Below are 15698 nucleotides of genomic sequence, written 5' to 3'. Positions count from 1 at the left end.
AAGTCCTCGCACTGAACACACCGGGATCCCATATGGGCGCCAGTTCTAATCCCGGCAGCTCCACTTCCCATCCAGCTCCCTGCTTGTGGCCTGGGAAAGCAGTCGAGGACAGCCCAGAGCCTTGGGATCCTGCACCCGCGTGGGAGACCTGGAGGAGGTTCCTGGCTCCTGGCTTCGGATCAGTGCAGCACCAGCCATTGTGGTCACTTGGGGAGTGAAACATCAGACGGAAGATCTTCCTCTCTGTATATCTGACTTTCCAATAAAAATAAATAAATCTTAAAAAAAAAAAAACTGTTCAAAAAAAGAGAGAATTGCATCTGAAAGAACTACAACTCAACACAAAAGGGCCAAGTTTCTCACGAAGACGCACGCCCGGGCCACTGGCAAGGGCGGGGCCACATTTCACTGAGACCTTGGGAAAGGCAAAGGAAAGCCAGGACCCCCGGCACGGCTGATGAGAACATGACAGAACGCAGCCAGACACATGGGAAAGGAGAGAGGGGTCCAGCAGCGGCACCCCCAGCTACACTTAGAAGCACCAAAGACGGGGCATATGAGGCTTGGTGGGGCAGTGGAATGTTCTAGAAGCAACGACCAGTGGCAACCGGACAAGCAGGTGTGGCCCATCCCACGACAGGATCACTGAGGCCGGCCAGCACAGTCCCACCTCAGCTCTGGGCATCAGAAGCCTCATCTGTTCATTGTGCACTGCCTGCCCACAGGACACGTCCTGCGTCAGACCCTCCCTGCCACTCACTCACGGGGACAGCGACTATGGCAGCCACTGCGGTCTGGCTGCCCTCAGGAAACTCTCCCAGTGCACACCCTGGGCGAGCCTGACCCTGCCAAGCCATGGCCACACTGCCCAGCCAGCCTACAGGGCAGATAGCAGGTGCCCCAGGAGAGCCGGCCCCCATGAGCTGCAGAAGCAAGCTTGGGGCCGTCTGCAACTCAGCAGCTGATGTTTTCCATGGAAAATTCTGCTCAGGCTCATCCACTGCACAGGGCCCTCTGGACGTGGGCGACATGCCAGAGGGTGGGCCAGGTTGCATGACTGGAAACTTTCCTTGCCCATGGCCCCAGGCTGGCCCCTGGAGGCTCTCAGAGAAGAGGGGTCTGACCCCACAGTCACACCCCCTTCTCTGTCTGCCCCTGCAGCGGAGGGGGGGCTGTGTTCAAGCCAGAGGTAAGCAGAGACTGGAGGGGACATTTGCTGGGTAGCGCCAAGCACCTGAGCCAAGGCTACCCCAGATCAGGCAGGGCAGAGCAGACCCCCAAGAACATGTGCCCGTAGCGGGGATGCCCTGGGGAAGACACCGCTGCCGTCCTGGCCAGCAGTGGCAGGATAGGCCTTGGAAGCAGCGTTAGCCGGCCTCACTGGAGTCCTGGAGGAGCAGGTCAGGCCAGAGTTGCCCGGCCAGGACCCAGAGCCTACTCTCCCCGCATGCCTCTCTTACTGTGCCTCAGCCACGAGTCACCGGTCATGATGGGGAGCAGGTAGCGGGCTAGGGTGAGGCCGCCCCATGTGTCCCTGCGCCATGAGGCACGAGTGGTGGTGCCACTGCTGTCACCATGGGACACACGGAGGCCAGGTTCCTCTGCCCACACTATCCATTCCGAAACCAACTGCCGTGGCCAATACTGACGGTCTCGACCCTGCAGGCCCCTTTCCATGCCTGTGAGTTCTCCTGGGGCTGTGCCCAGGTGGGACAGGTGCAGATGACCCCAAAGGATTTTGCACAACTGGGGGCTGACAGTCCCCGGGGACCATCAGTCAGCAGCAGAACAGACAATGAAGCATAACAATGAAACAAAATAACAAAAACACACACTCGCAGGCACGGGAAGGCAGGCAGGTGTCAGCCCTAGCAGGTCCGGGACAAGCACTTCTCCTTGGGAGAGAGGGAACCTGGGGGCTGCGGGCAGGGCAGTGTTCTCAGCGCCTGAGCCTCGTGGTCAGTACTCAGAGGCACACATGTACGACAGCGCAGACACACAGCACTAGGTGACCACGCAGCAATTGAGGTACTGCAGGCTTCCCTACAAGGGACTCGAAGACAGCAAGCCAGCCAACAGTCACTCCCAGGTGGTACATCTGTGGGTGCCTGCCTGGGGCAAAGAACAGGTGCTCAGGGAGACAGGGGCTGCCCATCACACAGCCCGTCCTTCCTGGGCCCTCTGCCTGGAAGGCAGCAAGCCAGTTGCTGGAACATGGAGAGCCTGGAATCCCCTAGCCCTTCCTGGGGTACCTGGGTGGGACCTTGTACTCCTATACCCTTAGCCAGAGGAGCCAGGCCGGGGACCTTGAGGTTGGGGGCAGCAGAGTCCACCTGGGGCCTGGGTTAGCGATCCCCTGCTGGGACTCACCCACCGTGCTTTGAGGGGAAGGCTGCCCAGGCCGCCGGGTCACTTTCCCGTGATGGTGGTACTTGGCCACCCTGGCACTGCGAGCTCGCACAGGATGCTGGCCTGGACTCCAGGGCCCTTCGTTGCTCCCAAGTTAGGGGAAACCAGGGACAGCGTGGTGAGGACGGCATATTCCCCCAGTGCAGGAGTTGTAGAGGCAAGGAGAGGACAGGGCCAGCAGGGCCTTGCCACCAACGCTTCCTGGTGACGCACCGGTCACCCAGTTCCTTCTGTCCCTGGTGCCTGAGGTAGGGGTTGGTCACTTGTGTTCTTGTACCAGGAGACTGCATCAGGGGTGCAGCCGTGTTTGAGGTGGGCCCTACTCAGGCACAGAAGGAGCTGCGAGGTGTCTCGGGAGGAGGGTTAGTCACATAGCTGTCCCAGACAGGTCCAGGCTTCTGGGCAAGTAAGGACCCCAGCCTGACCCACACTGTGTACTGTGCCTGGAACAGACCTTCAGGTATCAGCCTGGAGCCTACGACAGTCCAATGGGCACAGGGAGGCAGTCCAGACACACATGCCAGGACAGCGATCTTGGTGTGGAGAGTTCGGACAGCCTCAGTGGCCAGGGACACAGGCCAGGCAGGCAAGGGGTACCCGTTGTCACTTGGGCTGAGCCCTGGGGCCACAGAGAGCAGTGCCCCTGTCCTGGCCAGCGCCCCATGGGAGGCCACTGAGGCAGCCTCAAGCACCCTCTGTGACTGTCCCGGCTCCCAGCTGGCCACGAGACAGGCTGTATTTTCCTATCTAAGCAGTCAGAGAGGGGGCAGGCATTGGGCAAAGGGGCTGAGATGCCACGGGGAATGCCCTTGTTGCACGTGGGTCTGGCTCGCAGTCTGTCCAGCTACTGCTCCTTTTAACCCTTAGGTCACGTGGTCATGTGGTCCCCTGCCACCCATGTGCGAACCCAGACTGAGTTCCGGGCCCTGTGTCGTCAGCTTGGCCCAGTTCTGGCCTTGAAAGGCATTATTACTAAGCAAGTAAAGAGATGGTGGAAAAGCTTTGTCTCCCAAAGAAAGGAAAAGTGGAGAACGGAAAACTGGCAAGAACAGCCCCAGGTCCAGCAGTGCTCGTGACGGGACAGTCTCAACCGGCCACAGGGAACTTCTGCCACGTCCTGAGGATGCCCAGAGGGCCTGGAGCCTCCACTCGAGGGTCCCAGAATCCCCAGTAGACCACCCCACAGATCGCAGCCTGGACACAGGTGCGTCAGCCCAGGGCTGGTCCCACCCTCCTGGAGCTGAACACCTGCCCACTCCCAACACGGGTCCCGAGGCTTCTGCTTCAGCCTGTCCTTAACCCTGGGTTTCAGGTTGGAGCAGCCTACCCCGCCTGGGAGCCCTGATACTCCGGATGTCCCTAAAGCAAGGTCCAGGCCAGCATGCCTTTGGGGAGGTATGGGATCCTATACCTTCTGGAGGGTGGCCTCAGTAGCTGGGACCTTGCCTGGTCCCCCAGACAGCACATCCGCCTCCCAGCCCACCCTCCCCATCCCTCGCCAGGCCCGGCCACTGTCCAGCCCCAGCCCTGGCTGATCCTTAGTGACCATTCCAGCCAGGGACACAGAAGCCAGCCACAAGGGGCCCAGTGCACACCCTACATCACTCTGTGCATGCACCAAGTCCCATGATCCCGCCCCGACTTTTCCTCCTCCCTGCACTGGATCCCGCCACCACATAGACCCCTCCCTGGGGAGGTCTCCTTGGCCTCTCCACCAACGCTCCCCCATGCAGGCCATTCTGAGTAGCGATTCCTCAGGGTCAGGACCCTCAATGTCCAGTCGCTGGCCAGGTGCTATGCTGGCCTTGGAAATGAGCACCTTTGCCCCGACCCTACACCGGGTGAGTAAACACAGACACCCCTCCCCCAGCTCTCTGGGAGGTGGGGACCAGCTGGCCAAATCCAGGGCCAGACCCCTGGCCCTCTGGCCTCTAGCTGCTGCCCCAGCCAGGCTCCCAGCCACCCTGAGCTCCTGCAACCCACGCTTCTGGCCCAGGGCACTTTGCAATTCTTCCCTCTTGGGCATCCTCTGGCGAAATATTTGAAGAATGTTCTAATTATCTGTGATCAGCCAGGGAGGCACGCCGGGTCCATTCGTCCAGGAAGTAACTCGCAAATCCCTGGAGGGTGGCGCTGGCTCCCAACGCCCACCCTAGGGCTGCATGTGCCAACCTCTCCTGCAGGTGGGCTCTAGGAAGCCCTTCTCTGGGTCAGGAGCCCAGGTCGGCACTGGGGCACAGAGTAGGGTCCTGGGGCTGGGAGTGGCCTGAGTGATTCCAAAGGCCACATGGGAAAGAGAAGCGTGCAGGACAAGGGACCCCTGAGGTTCAACTGGCCACTGGCCACCAGCAGCCACTGCCCTGACCAGAGTCTCCCGACTCATCCAGGGCCAGAGTGGAGCAGCACAGAAGAGGGAGGACTCGGAAGAGTTCTGCCAGCAGGTGCACAGGGCTTAGGCCGTTCCAACCCACCTCCCCTCTGCCGGGCCGAGACCCTGGGGGGGGGGAGTTGGTGCTCATCTGACCTGCCCCCACCCAGCCGCACCCATCCCTACTGGGGCCCCTCAGGCTGAACCTTACAGGTAAGATCACTGAGGTTGAGCAAACGCCTCCCCCTCCCCCCATACCCCAGGAGAGCTGGGGGCAGGAAGGGGCTGGGAGAGCAGGTGACAGACAGCCAGGCCCTGTCCACCTGCAGAGCAAAGGGAAAGTCCTGGTCCAGGTACCTGATGCTGCACCCTAAAGGGTGCCCCAGGGGGCGGGGTCTTGTGCTTCAGTTCTGCGTGGCCGTGTGCAGCCTCAGTGTGCCTGTCTGCGTGGTGGGGGCGGCAGCCCTCACCCGTGGGTCCAGCCCCCGCGAGCTTTCCAGGCCACTGCTTCTCTCCGCTAGCCGCTCGCAGTGTTCCCTGGGAGGAGAGCAGAGTGTCCGCTGCGGCTGCCCTCCCACCCTTCACACATAGCTGGCATTCCTGGCCTGGCGTCCTGGGACCCCACCCTGGAGAGAAATCAGGCGGCCCTGGGAGGAAGCAGGTGGCGGGCAGGGCTGAGGGTGCTGTGCAGGTGGGTGAGCCATTCCTGGGGTGTTCTCAGCCTCAGGACACTGACCTCAGGATCTCGTGACCCCACAGCCTCAGGACACCGACCTCTGACCTCCCCTGGCTGTTAGGGTCCATCACAGCAGGGGCAGGTTCTGGCCATGCTGGACTGGATCTTCTCCTCCAGGGCACCCTACCTGTTTCCTCCAGCAGCCAAGCTGGATTCCAGAACCAGCTTGGTGCTACCTCCTCCTCTGGGAAGCCCTCCTAGGTCTCTCCTCAGTTCTCCCCTCTTCCTTACCTCCCAGCGTGGTCCTTTCTGCAACCAGACTCGGGGTGCCAAGAGCCAGCAACACTCTTTCCTAGGCCTGTCCCTTGACCCTTCTTTCACTTCCCGTGGCATAGACGGGGACAGTGATGACACCCCCAGCCCACACAGCCAGCTGAAGCCCTAGCTCTATCGGCCGTGGGGGTGCCATGCAGGCCTGGGTGATCAGAACGCCAACCTGAGCTCTCAGAACAGGTGGACAGGTGGATGGGCGGACAGCGGGTGGAACAGGTGGGAGGGAGCTGGCAGGCACTGCTGGCATTTAGCCAGGCTGGGACCAGCTCCTTGGCCTTCCTGGCAGCCCTGGACAGTGTCTGAGCAGCCGGGTTAGAAGCCAAGCCCCGTGGGTAGCGGGCAGCCAGCGGCTACCTCCCCGCAGGCCGCAGGGCAGGGTGAACTCCAGACACAGCCTCCAGCTGTAGTCATACAAACGCCAATTTCAGGAAGTGATGGAGGTCTCTGGGGCGCCGGGCCCCTGGTCCCCACCTGCTCAGCTCTAAGAAGGGCAGTGTCAAGGCCAAAGGCTCCAACAGTTTGCCAGCTGGTCACTCGCCCTCCCCCAACTCTCTCTGAGCTCTGCCTGTGCTGGCGCCCCATGCCATCCCCATGCCATCCCCATGCCATCCCCATGCCATCCCCAGCTGTGGTGGCCACCTCCATCCCACTGGCAGGAATCTCCACCATACATGGTCTTGAGGAAACGCCAGGGTCGCTCTGGGCTCTGAGCAGCACTGACCTCAAACTCAGCTCTTGGATCAGGCTAGACTACAAGGAGGACTTCCCTGCAGAGGGGAATGTCATGGTACATGGCCTGCCTTGTGCCTAAAGATGCTGGAGAGGACACTGGGACCTGGGGAAAAGGGGTTTCAGGGTGTCCCCACGGCTGCCACCTGCATGGTCAGCCTGGGGCCAGCAAGAAAGACACTTGCCACCACTGAGAAGCAGCAGCTCCAGCCAGGACACTTCAAGAGGCAGTGGGCTGGGGTAAGCTGTGCCCAGGGCCCCGGCCCTGTGCAGGTCCCCAAGTCTTCACCCAGGGATTCCCTGCCCTAGCACCTTCTTCAGCGTCCCGAGGGACCACACCCCCTGCCCAGGGCTGGGGGGTTCTGCTGAGGGGACCATGGGGGCAGGTCTCTTTCTCTGTTGTTCCTGGTGAGGAGCGAGTTCCAGGCAGTGGGAATGGCAGAGGGGACAGGAGGGGTCTGAGGGAACATTCTGGACCCCCACCCAGGCAAGATGCCAAGGCCAGGGAAGGAAAAGACGCTTCCAAGGCTGCCACAAACCCATCACCTGGCTGGGCCCCACTCTACGCGCCCATGTGCGCGCGCACACACACACACACACACACACACACACACACACACACACACACACCATCAGAGCCCTCAGTCAGGCGGTGATTGTCATCTCTCCTAGTGCAGAGGTCCCGAGACCTGGGGCCTCAGCAGAAAGGGACCCCCACCACAGGACATGTCCTAGCTCTCGGCAGGGAAGCTGCTTCCTGGGCCTGCAGCCTTCAGGGCCTGCTCCTCCAGGGCAGCAAATCATGGGGTGCACTTACACGTGATGCTCACTTGGGTACCCCTCAAGCATGGCCAGTGCCCCGGGCTGCCCAGTGCATGGGGGGCAGCATTTTGGGTGTCTCCCATTCTCCCTGGACACCAGGAGGCACGGGACAGGAGTGAGGGTCTCATGCAGGCCCCCAGCAGCCCCCTCACCCAGGCGGGTGCTTGCCCAGCCCCACAGAGCCTCTCCCGCGGCACTTGGTCTGCCCCAAGCGTGCCACTGTCAGGGGCAAGGCTGCCTTAGGTGGGGGGCGAGGAGGGGGCCTGCCGCTGAGCAGGAAGAAAGGAGGGTGTGCACCTGTCCCCACCCCCACCGCGTCCCTGGGCCCAGCCCGAGGGAGGCCCCCAGCCCCATGCTGGAGAGCGAGGACAAACGGAGGTTTTGTCTTGGGCCAGCGGTCGGCCCGCGCCACACAATGACCCTTTCATCAGCCCGAGAGAGCCCTGGGCCCGGGTTTCATCTGACAAGGGAGGGCGCCTGGCCGCCTGTCCCCTCGGGAGGAGAGTGGAGCCCCATTGGAGCAGGATCTGAGCCATGCAAAATGGCAGCCTCGGCAGGGATGGTGGTGGGGAGCCTGCTGAGGAGGTGGACAGCTCCCAGGCTGCACTCGCTGTTGGGCCCTCCAGTAGATACCGCCCATCTGATGTTGCCCAGCCAGCCAGGGACAGAGCGCACAGGGGCTCCGGGTTCCCCACAGGCAGTCACAGGGTGAAGGGCAGAGGGGCCTGCATCAGTGTAAGGAGTGGAGTGCCCCTGAGCCAGCAGCATGGCTACCAGACCTCCCAGAGGCTCCCCAGACACCACCGGCCAGCTCAGGCAGGGAAATGCAACCTGGACTCCACGCCTCAGGGCTGCCTCCTCTCTGGGCCCTCCCACATCTGCTCACTTCTGCAGGAAAGAGCCCCTGCAGGAGTCTCCCAGGAGTCAGCTCCTACCCACACTTCAAAACCCCGTGGGAAGGTCATCTCCTCCAGGAAGCCCTCCTGAGTAGTGAGTTCACTCCTCCTCCCTCTGTGTGGCCAGCACCTGAGGATGAAAAAAGAGCCCCTCCCAGCCCTTCTGCACTCTCTCACAGGTGGGAGCTGCCACCTGTGAGCAGGGGACCAGGCAGCGGGAGGTGGCGCCAGGTCGGATCCCAGACATGCTCACCCGCCCATCCTTGGGCCTCTGTGGACTCCAGGAAGGCTGGTCTAAAGGGTTGTGCATGAGGCAGACAAACGTGTGGGAGGAGGCAGGTGTGGGCCCCCCTCACTCGGCAGAAGGGGTCAGGACCCACTCCCAGGATGCCCCGTGGCCCCTGCGCCTGAGGGTGCCAGTCCCATGCCCTGGATGTGTCTAGGGAGCTTTACCTTGGTCAGCCTCTAGCCAGGGGGGTGCTTGGGGGTCCCATGTCATGGAGGCAGGCACACGGCCTTCCCAAGCCCCTCCCATCCCTGGATACCCTCCCTGAGACTGACCTATGCACCCACCCTGCCCCCCCACAGGGGTCATGCCCACAAGCGCTTCTGGGAGTGCGCTGGCATCACCAACAAAGCCACAGCGGCAGCCCAGAAAAGGCTCTAGGCCTTGGCAGGGCAGTGGTGAATGCCAGCACCCCCACCCCCCAGCCAGGTGGTCGGTGAGTAACCAGGCTGTCACCATGAGTCACTTGGCGCCAAGAGCAGGCGGTCACCATGAGGAGCTATACCGGAAGACCTGGGGGGGGCTCATCACATCAACCCCCACATCTGGGTGGGAGACAGAGGCCAAGACTGGAAGGGCCTGCCTGGGACAGTGGCCCAGTGCCTAAGTCCTGGCTCCAGCCCCAGGCCAGGCCTCCCTGCCACCCACCCCAGCATCACAGCCCCTCCTCTACCCCGGCCCCAGCCTGTGGCCCCCACCTGCCCTGTCTTGAACCTTCACTGACCTCCTGAGGCCCCGGGAGCTCCAGTGAGGGTAGCCAGCGCTGCCCGGTGCAGCTCAGTATGCCTTCCAGGCCAGCACACCCGTCCAACTCCATCAGTAAGGCGCCCAGGCGTGCGTCTGGGACTGGCCGCGTACGGACCACAGCCCAGCACTGAGAGCTGGGAGAGCAGCCCAGATGAAAGGGGCCCGATCAACTGTTTGCCAGGGTCTGTGATCCCAGCAAAGGGATGCCTTCTAGAAAGTTCCCTGGAGCAGAAAAATGCCTCCACCCAGGGCCCCTCCTCACCCTAGTGCCCTCAGACTCCACAGCTGGACGGAGGGTGGGCTCACGGGGACCCCACCTCCAGCAGCTCCCAGCACACTTCCGCCCGCCGTGGTCTCCCTGTCGTGGGAACCTGGGAACCAAGATACCCGAAGGAAGGTTCCAGACTGGAACGACCTGGCCACTCCCACCTGTGGCTCCTCACCCACCTGGCTGGCCTCTGAGCTTCAAGCGGGGGGGGGGGGGTGCAGGGGAACCCTTCTGGGCTGCCTCTTTCTTTCACTGCTGGAGCCTTGCCTTTCAGTCTCTGACTGCCCACCCTCCTGCCTTCCAAAGCCCAGCAGGCAGGACTGGTGCTTCAGCAGACACACAGGGTAAGGCGGCCCCATGTGTGCCTCAGGGGCCCCCACCCACCCTGGACTCCAGAACCTGCCCAGGAGCCGGTGGGCAAGCCCTGCTCTTAGGAGCACAGCCTGGAGCAAGCCTCTGCAAGGAAGGAGGGATGGGGGAGCTAATCCAAAGGAAAACTCTGGGTCTCCAGAGCGGCAGTCCACCTCCCACAGCACCCCGCCCTGCACACGTTGCTCCAGAGCACCTAGTTCCACCCGGGAATCGTCCCTGTGAGCACCGGGGCCACCGCCGAGACAGCTCCTTCCCAGCCCGGGAGCTGCCGGGCCGCTAAAGGGAAGCTGGGGTGCCAAGAGACACCAGCGGATTCGAGGCCAAGGCCTCCCAACCGATCCTCTGCCTGGGAGGGGACCCTCCGGCCCTCCAGGGTCTCAGCCTCCTTCTCCCGTGGCCGCGCGCCCGCTCCCCCTCCCGTCCCACAGGCGATGCCTCCGCAGCAGCCGGGGCTGCCCGCCGGGTCTGGAGCGCTCTCTGCGCCCGGACCTTGTAATTATGTCCCACAGCCCGGGAAACCGCGGGCCTCGCAGCATCTGGCTGTGGTTGCGAACTTTTGTTTCAAGATGCGCGACTATTTATAGAAGGAAAACTGGTAGGATAGTAATTTCCTAGGAGTTGGAGGAGAAATTGGCGGCGTCGTTATTAAAAGGGGGTGGGGAGCGGCGATCTATTAGGACTGCGGCCGCGCGGGGGAGGGGCGGCGCGGGGAGCCGGGAGGCCGCGTGAGGCGACCCCGGACGTGGCCCGCGTGTAAAGGAAGGGGCGGGGGAGGGGAGAGAGGAGAGGAAGGGAGGGCGAGCTGGCTCTGAAGTTTAATCAGTAGCATCCAGCTTAAATTCCCCCAAACGGCGGTCCCATAAATCAGACTTCTTTTCAAATCAGAGGCCAGAGCATATGCGTCCCATTAGGAATCCGGGGAAGCCACCGCTACGCGGACGTGCCCCCTCAGCTCCCTGAGCCCGGCCTAGAGCTTCCCGGAACCTGATGGGCACTGCCCTATCCAACGCGCGCGCGCCCACGCTCTGCCTGCTCCCTCGGCCCGGACACCTGGGCGCACCGCAGCCGCCCGCGCGCTAGGCACACCCTCCTCGCCCCCAGGTATGAAGTCTCCCAGGACATGGATCAAGTGCGAGAGGTCGCAGCGACTTTGGGGTCCAGCTCCGGGACGCTGTCTGGTGGGGTGCGGCGTGCACAACTGTGCCAGCGTGTGTGCTGCACACCAGGTGCGAGCGTGCGTATCTCCAAAGTGTAGCACGGTCGTGCGCACCGCGCGGGTTAATCTGCGGAGGGGTTCCCTCGATGGTCCCAGACGCAGCCAAAGCGCACAGGGGAATATCCACACTGCGCTCTCTGGTTGGACCTCGAGCTAGGTACGCACAGCCGGATCTGCGCCTGCTATCCGGCCGCTCTCCCGACACTGTCCTCCGACCCCAAAGCTAGGACTTCCCGCCACCGCGGTCGTCTCCCAGGTGCTCCTACCTGGCCAGCGAAGGCCGGTGAGGCAAGTCAGAGCCCCTCCCAGCCCCCGCCCCGGCTCCTTTGCGTCCCGCTCCAGCGCTGGAGGCCCCGGGAACCCCACCCGCCCACCCGCGCGCCGCCCGCGGCACTCACAGGTAGCTGCCGCTGGACAGGAGGAGAAAGATTTGCGGGCAATAGACGGAAAGCAGCGCGCAGCGTGGCGACAGCAGGAGCATGGTGAGCCGGGACGCCCGGCCGGGCTGCACAGGCCCCGTGGGGTGGGTGTCTGGGTCCACCGAGGCTGGGGTCCTCGCAGCCCTCCCGAATGCCCGGCAGCGGCGCGGGACTAGGGACCGGGATTCGCTGGCCCAGGCCCAGAGGTCGCCCGTGTCCCGCCGCCAGGGCCGCGCATCGCGCTGGGTCTGGGGCAGCGGCGGACCCTGGGACTTGAGTGCAAGGCGGGGACCCGGCCGGGGTCAGCGCACCGGTCTTAGCGGCCTTCTGGCCCTCTGTCCGTCAGTCGGTGTGAACCGGCTCTGTAGCTCGCTCGGCTCACGTCTCCAAGTCTCCCGAGGCGGGCAGCTGCCATTGGACGGGCCGCCCCTACATCCGCCTCCTCCGCGGGCGGGTTTTTTTAAAGGGGAGGCTGACCGGAGCGCGCGGCGGGAGCCGCCCCCAGGGCTCGCCCGAGTAGGCTCTTGGCCTAACACCCCCACCCCAATCTTCCCGAGCCACAAGGCTCTGCCCTGGCTCTGAAGGGTGCACCTGGGTGTGGACACCGCGAGGTACCCGCGGGGAAGCCTATGCTGCTTCTGGGCTGCGTGTGCGCGCATGTTGCTGCGTGTGCCTGCGGGTGCGTGGGCGGGCCGAGGGCGCAGGTGTGCGTGCACAGATGCGCCGCGTGTGCTGCGTCCCCGCCTGGGTGCTGACTGACGACCCCACGCACCCCCCGTTGCAGGCAGCCAGGCCGGCCAGGCCGGGGCTGCGGACGGACGCGTGCGGGCGCACCTCGGGATGCGGCGGGAACGTGCTGCCCTCCCCGCACAGAAGCCCCTCTGGCTTCCCCCGCCGCTGCTGTCCCTTTGAGGACTCAGTTTTCTCTACAGTCTCTTCTTCCAGTAAGTTTTATTTTCCAGTTCGAAAAATAGATTTAAGGTTCCCCGTGCTAGGTTCTGCTAGGGCAGGCTGGAGTGCTGGCAGAAAGCAGGCGTGGCCGGGACTAGGCAGTCTCGGTGTCTCCAGCCTCCCCGGCGGCTGGGTCTCCCAGACTCGCACCCGCGGTGGAGACAGCGTCAGCATCCAGGCGGAAGGCCTGGCCTCCCTCATTTCAACCCTCGGGGGTTTCAGGTGCTTTCGGAGAGGGGGGAGGGCTTGGCCCTCTCTCCCGCTCCTCCTCCAAGGTTGGGACAAGAAAGGTACTCAGCCTAGCGGGGACCCCGAGTGAGGGATGATGTCTGCCTAAGCACACTGTGCTCACACTCCAGGGTGCATCCGGCTTTGGGGACCCACCCTGTCCAGGGGGGTGTAAGGGCTGGTAGGTGAGCCCACCTCAGCCTCCCCGGGGCTGAAGGGCATCGTGGCTGGACCTGCCATCACCTCTCCCCTCCACACACACGGACTCTGGGTAACCCACAATCTGAGCTCCTGGGCTGTGCTGCTGGGAGGAGCCCAGGGCATTTGCGCAGAGAAGGGCAGGGACATACCCTCCCTGCTTCCAGTGAGGGAGGGCTACCATCCCCCTCTGCTTTTTATCAGATCAGAGAGGTTAAGAAATTCAAGAACTCACCCAAAGACACAGGCTAGGAGCCTTAAGGGACTGGTCTGGACAGCTGCTCACCGGGGACCCAGATCATTTAACCCCCGCAGTCTGGCCTGCTGCTCAGCTTGTGTAAAGAGGGCAGGGCCAGGTGCCTAGGGAGGGTCAGCTAGGCGCTCCTCTGCTCTTAGCACGCGGCAGGGTGGGCCTCTGGCTTTCTCCCAGTGACCCCACAGGGTGCTTGGGGACTTTTGGAAACCCTGAAGTGGGGGAGTGTGTGTTTTAGGGGACACACCACAGGGAGGAGTTCCTCATTTTGGGATTCCCTGGGTGGGGCCGGAGGACAAAGCCAATCACCCAGAGGGCGGCTTGGGCCACCTCGTGCCTGGCTCTCTGACCACCTTCCCCGCGAGGCCGGTGCGGGTGCTGGGAGCTCGCCCCTTCGCTGCCATTTAGGACAGCCAGAGCTGCCTCCTCTCCGGGCAAGAGGGGACAGCACGTCTGAGAAGGCCCCGAAGCAGCCCCTCTGCTGGCCGGAAATAGACGCCAGAGCAGTGCTCAGTGACCGGGCTAGCGCCCGCCCTTCATCCCCCACCCCACGTCCCCTCTTTCCACCCCAACCACTTATCCCTGCGGACATGGCTTGGCTCCGGCATGGTTTCTTAATCCTTACTGCTCCTAATTCTAGGGCTGAAGGGCAGAGGACCGGCGTGGCGCTGAGGCCCCGGCAGTATTACGGGTTGTCCATCACTCTGGGGAGCAAGGGAGCCATTGCCCCAGGCTGAGCAACCGGGAACCCGCCGCCCCGCCCCCACCCCCAGCGGGCTCCTAGCGGGGCCCCCCACCTCCATAAACAAACAGCCAGGCACACAGCCTGCCCGCAGCCCCACAATAAACGGAGCCACCGGCGGCCACCACAGACCCGCCCGTCCGGACCTGCTGGGCCAGGGCGCGCACGAAGCCCCGGACCTGCCCCTCCGGGACGCGCTTTCTCCCTCTGTAACATGGCGGAGGGGAGAAGGTTGGATGGGGCGGGCGACGCGCGAGAGGGTCCTCAGGTGGTGGGTGCTTTCCGCTTGGGCTCCCGCCTCTCCCGCGTCCCTGTTTCCCAGCCTTGCCCGCGACCCATTTCGAGGCTGCGCACAGTAGGCGCACGCGGCGCGGGTCCTCGGCAGGTGCGAGGGGCGCGAGTCGGCCGGCTGGGCCACGGCGCCCCGCTGGGGAGGGACAGCGCGCCTCCTCCAGGTCCCAGCGTCCCTCCACCCCCATCCAGCGTGAGGCCGAGACAGAGTCTGTCTAAAGGAGATCGCGGCTCAACAGGTAAGGACTCGGCTGGGTTCAGGAATGTGGAAATACGACTCGGAGCAGCTACCGCAGCGAGCGGCGAGCGCGGCCCGCCGGGCGCGCGAGGGGGAGCGGGGAGAGGGGGCCGACCCAGGGCCCCGGGCGGGGGCGCGGGCCCGGGGCCCGAGCGCGAGGCGGCCCATCCCGAGCCAGCCCGGCGAGTTGTCAAGGTAATTTCAACACGTCGGGGTGATGGATAGAGACCGTGGGCCGCGGCGGGTGCCCGGCCTGAGCGCACGGTGGTTGGGGGCGTCCCCCCCACTCACCCACCCTGCGCCGGCCCGGCCTCTCGCGGCTGCCCGACGCCCCCCACCCGCCGCCCCGGCGCGCCCTCCAGGCGTGAGCACTCGGCCCGGGCTCGGCGCCCGGCGCAGCCCGGGGGAGGAAAGGCGCGTCCCACCCCCGGGGCCTGAGCCCAAACAGGTGAAAGTACGCGCCGGGCACGCTCTCCGCTACCCGCTCTCCCTCCCGCGCTGGTCTCGGCGCCCCCCAAGGAGTACCCCGATTCCGGGGGACTCGGTTGCGCCTCTGCAGGACTGGGACAAGGGACCGACCCGCAGGCCGGCCCCGGAGCCGGAGAGCTGCCCTGTCCCCCTCCCCCGCCTCGTGCGGGTCCTCACTTCCAGGCGAGGAGAGCCTCCCTGGAGGCGGCACCTCCCGCCGGCCTCGGCCCTGCTCGCAGGAATACTCACCCGAGTTTCACGTAGAGGACGCCAAAGCAGAGAAACACGTAGAAAATCCACTTGCGAAAGTTTCTGTGCATGATCCAGGGAGGGGGGCTGCGCCATAGACTGCGGCGGCGGCCGGAGGGGACGCGCGGGCCGGGTAGGGGCCGGGCAGGGGCGGAGTGCACCGTGTTCAGCCGGCGCTGCGGCTCGGGTGGCCGGCGACGCGCGAGCACTCGACACGCGCTGCCACCATGGTGAGCCCCGGGGGAGTGACGCGGGCCGGGGGGCCGCGACCTGGGATCCCCGCTGAGCGACCGTGGGTCTGCGCGAACTCGGCCGGGGGCCCAGGGCCGGGCGCGGCCGGCGGGCGGGCGCTGCCTCCACTGGGCGCAGCTGCCTGGGGCCGTGCGCGCCTCGCCGAGCGCCGCGGCGGCCAATGTGTCCGCACTTGTCGGCCTCCCCAGGTGACTCGCGGCCCGGGCGAGCCAGCCGAGAACGAGCGAGCGCGCCCCAGGTAGGAGGACCCGCCTCCCGCCCGCCCTCCTCGCGCCGCGCGCGCTCTC

General features: G+C 64.4%; 1 protein-coding gene across 2 annotated transcripts in view; it reads right to left on the bottom strand.

Moving 5' to 3' along the window:
- WNT7B (Wnt family member 7B) overlaps nucleotides 1-15543 on the bottom strand; it is a 32546-nt gene extending 17003 nt beyond the window's left edge. Inside the window, exon 1 of one of the 2 annotated variants that reach the window (XM_004589423.2) lies at nucleotides 15160-15543. In XM_004589423.2, the coding sequence (XP_004589480.1) occupies nucleotides 15160-15230 (71 nt within the window). In that variant the 5' untranslated portion in view covers nucleotides 15231-15543. Of the gene's footprint in view, nucleotides 1-11520; nucleotides 12065-15159 lie in introns of those variants that run through there. The other variant, XM_004589422.2, reaches the window with a different exon arrangement.
- Nucleotides 15544-15698: the final 155 nt, after the last annotated feature.

This window comes from Ochotona princeps, chromosome 15 (assembly GCF_030435755.1).
Source record: "Ochotona princeps isolate mOchPri1 chromosome 15, mOchPri1.hap1, whole genome shotgun sequence".
In the NCBI taxonomy this organism is placed as follows: Eukaryota; Metazoa; Chordata; class Mammalia; order Lagomorpha; family Ochotonidae; genus Ochotona; species Ochotona princeps.
This window is presented reverse-complemented; position numbering and strand designations above follow the sequence as displayed.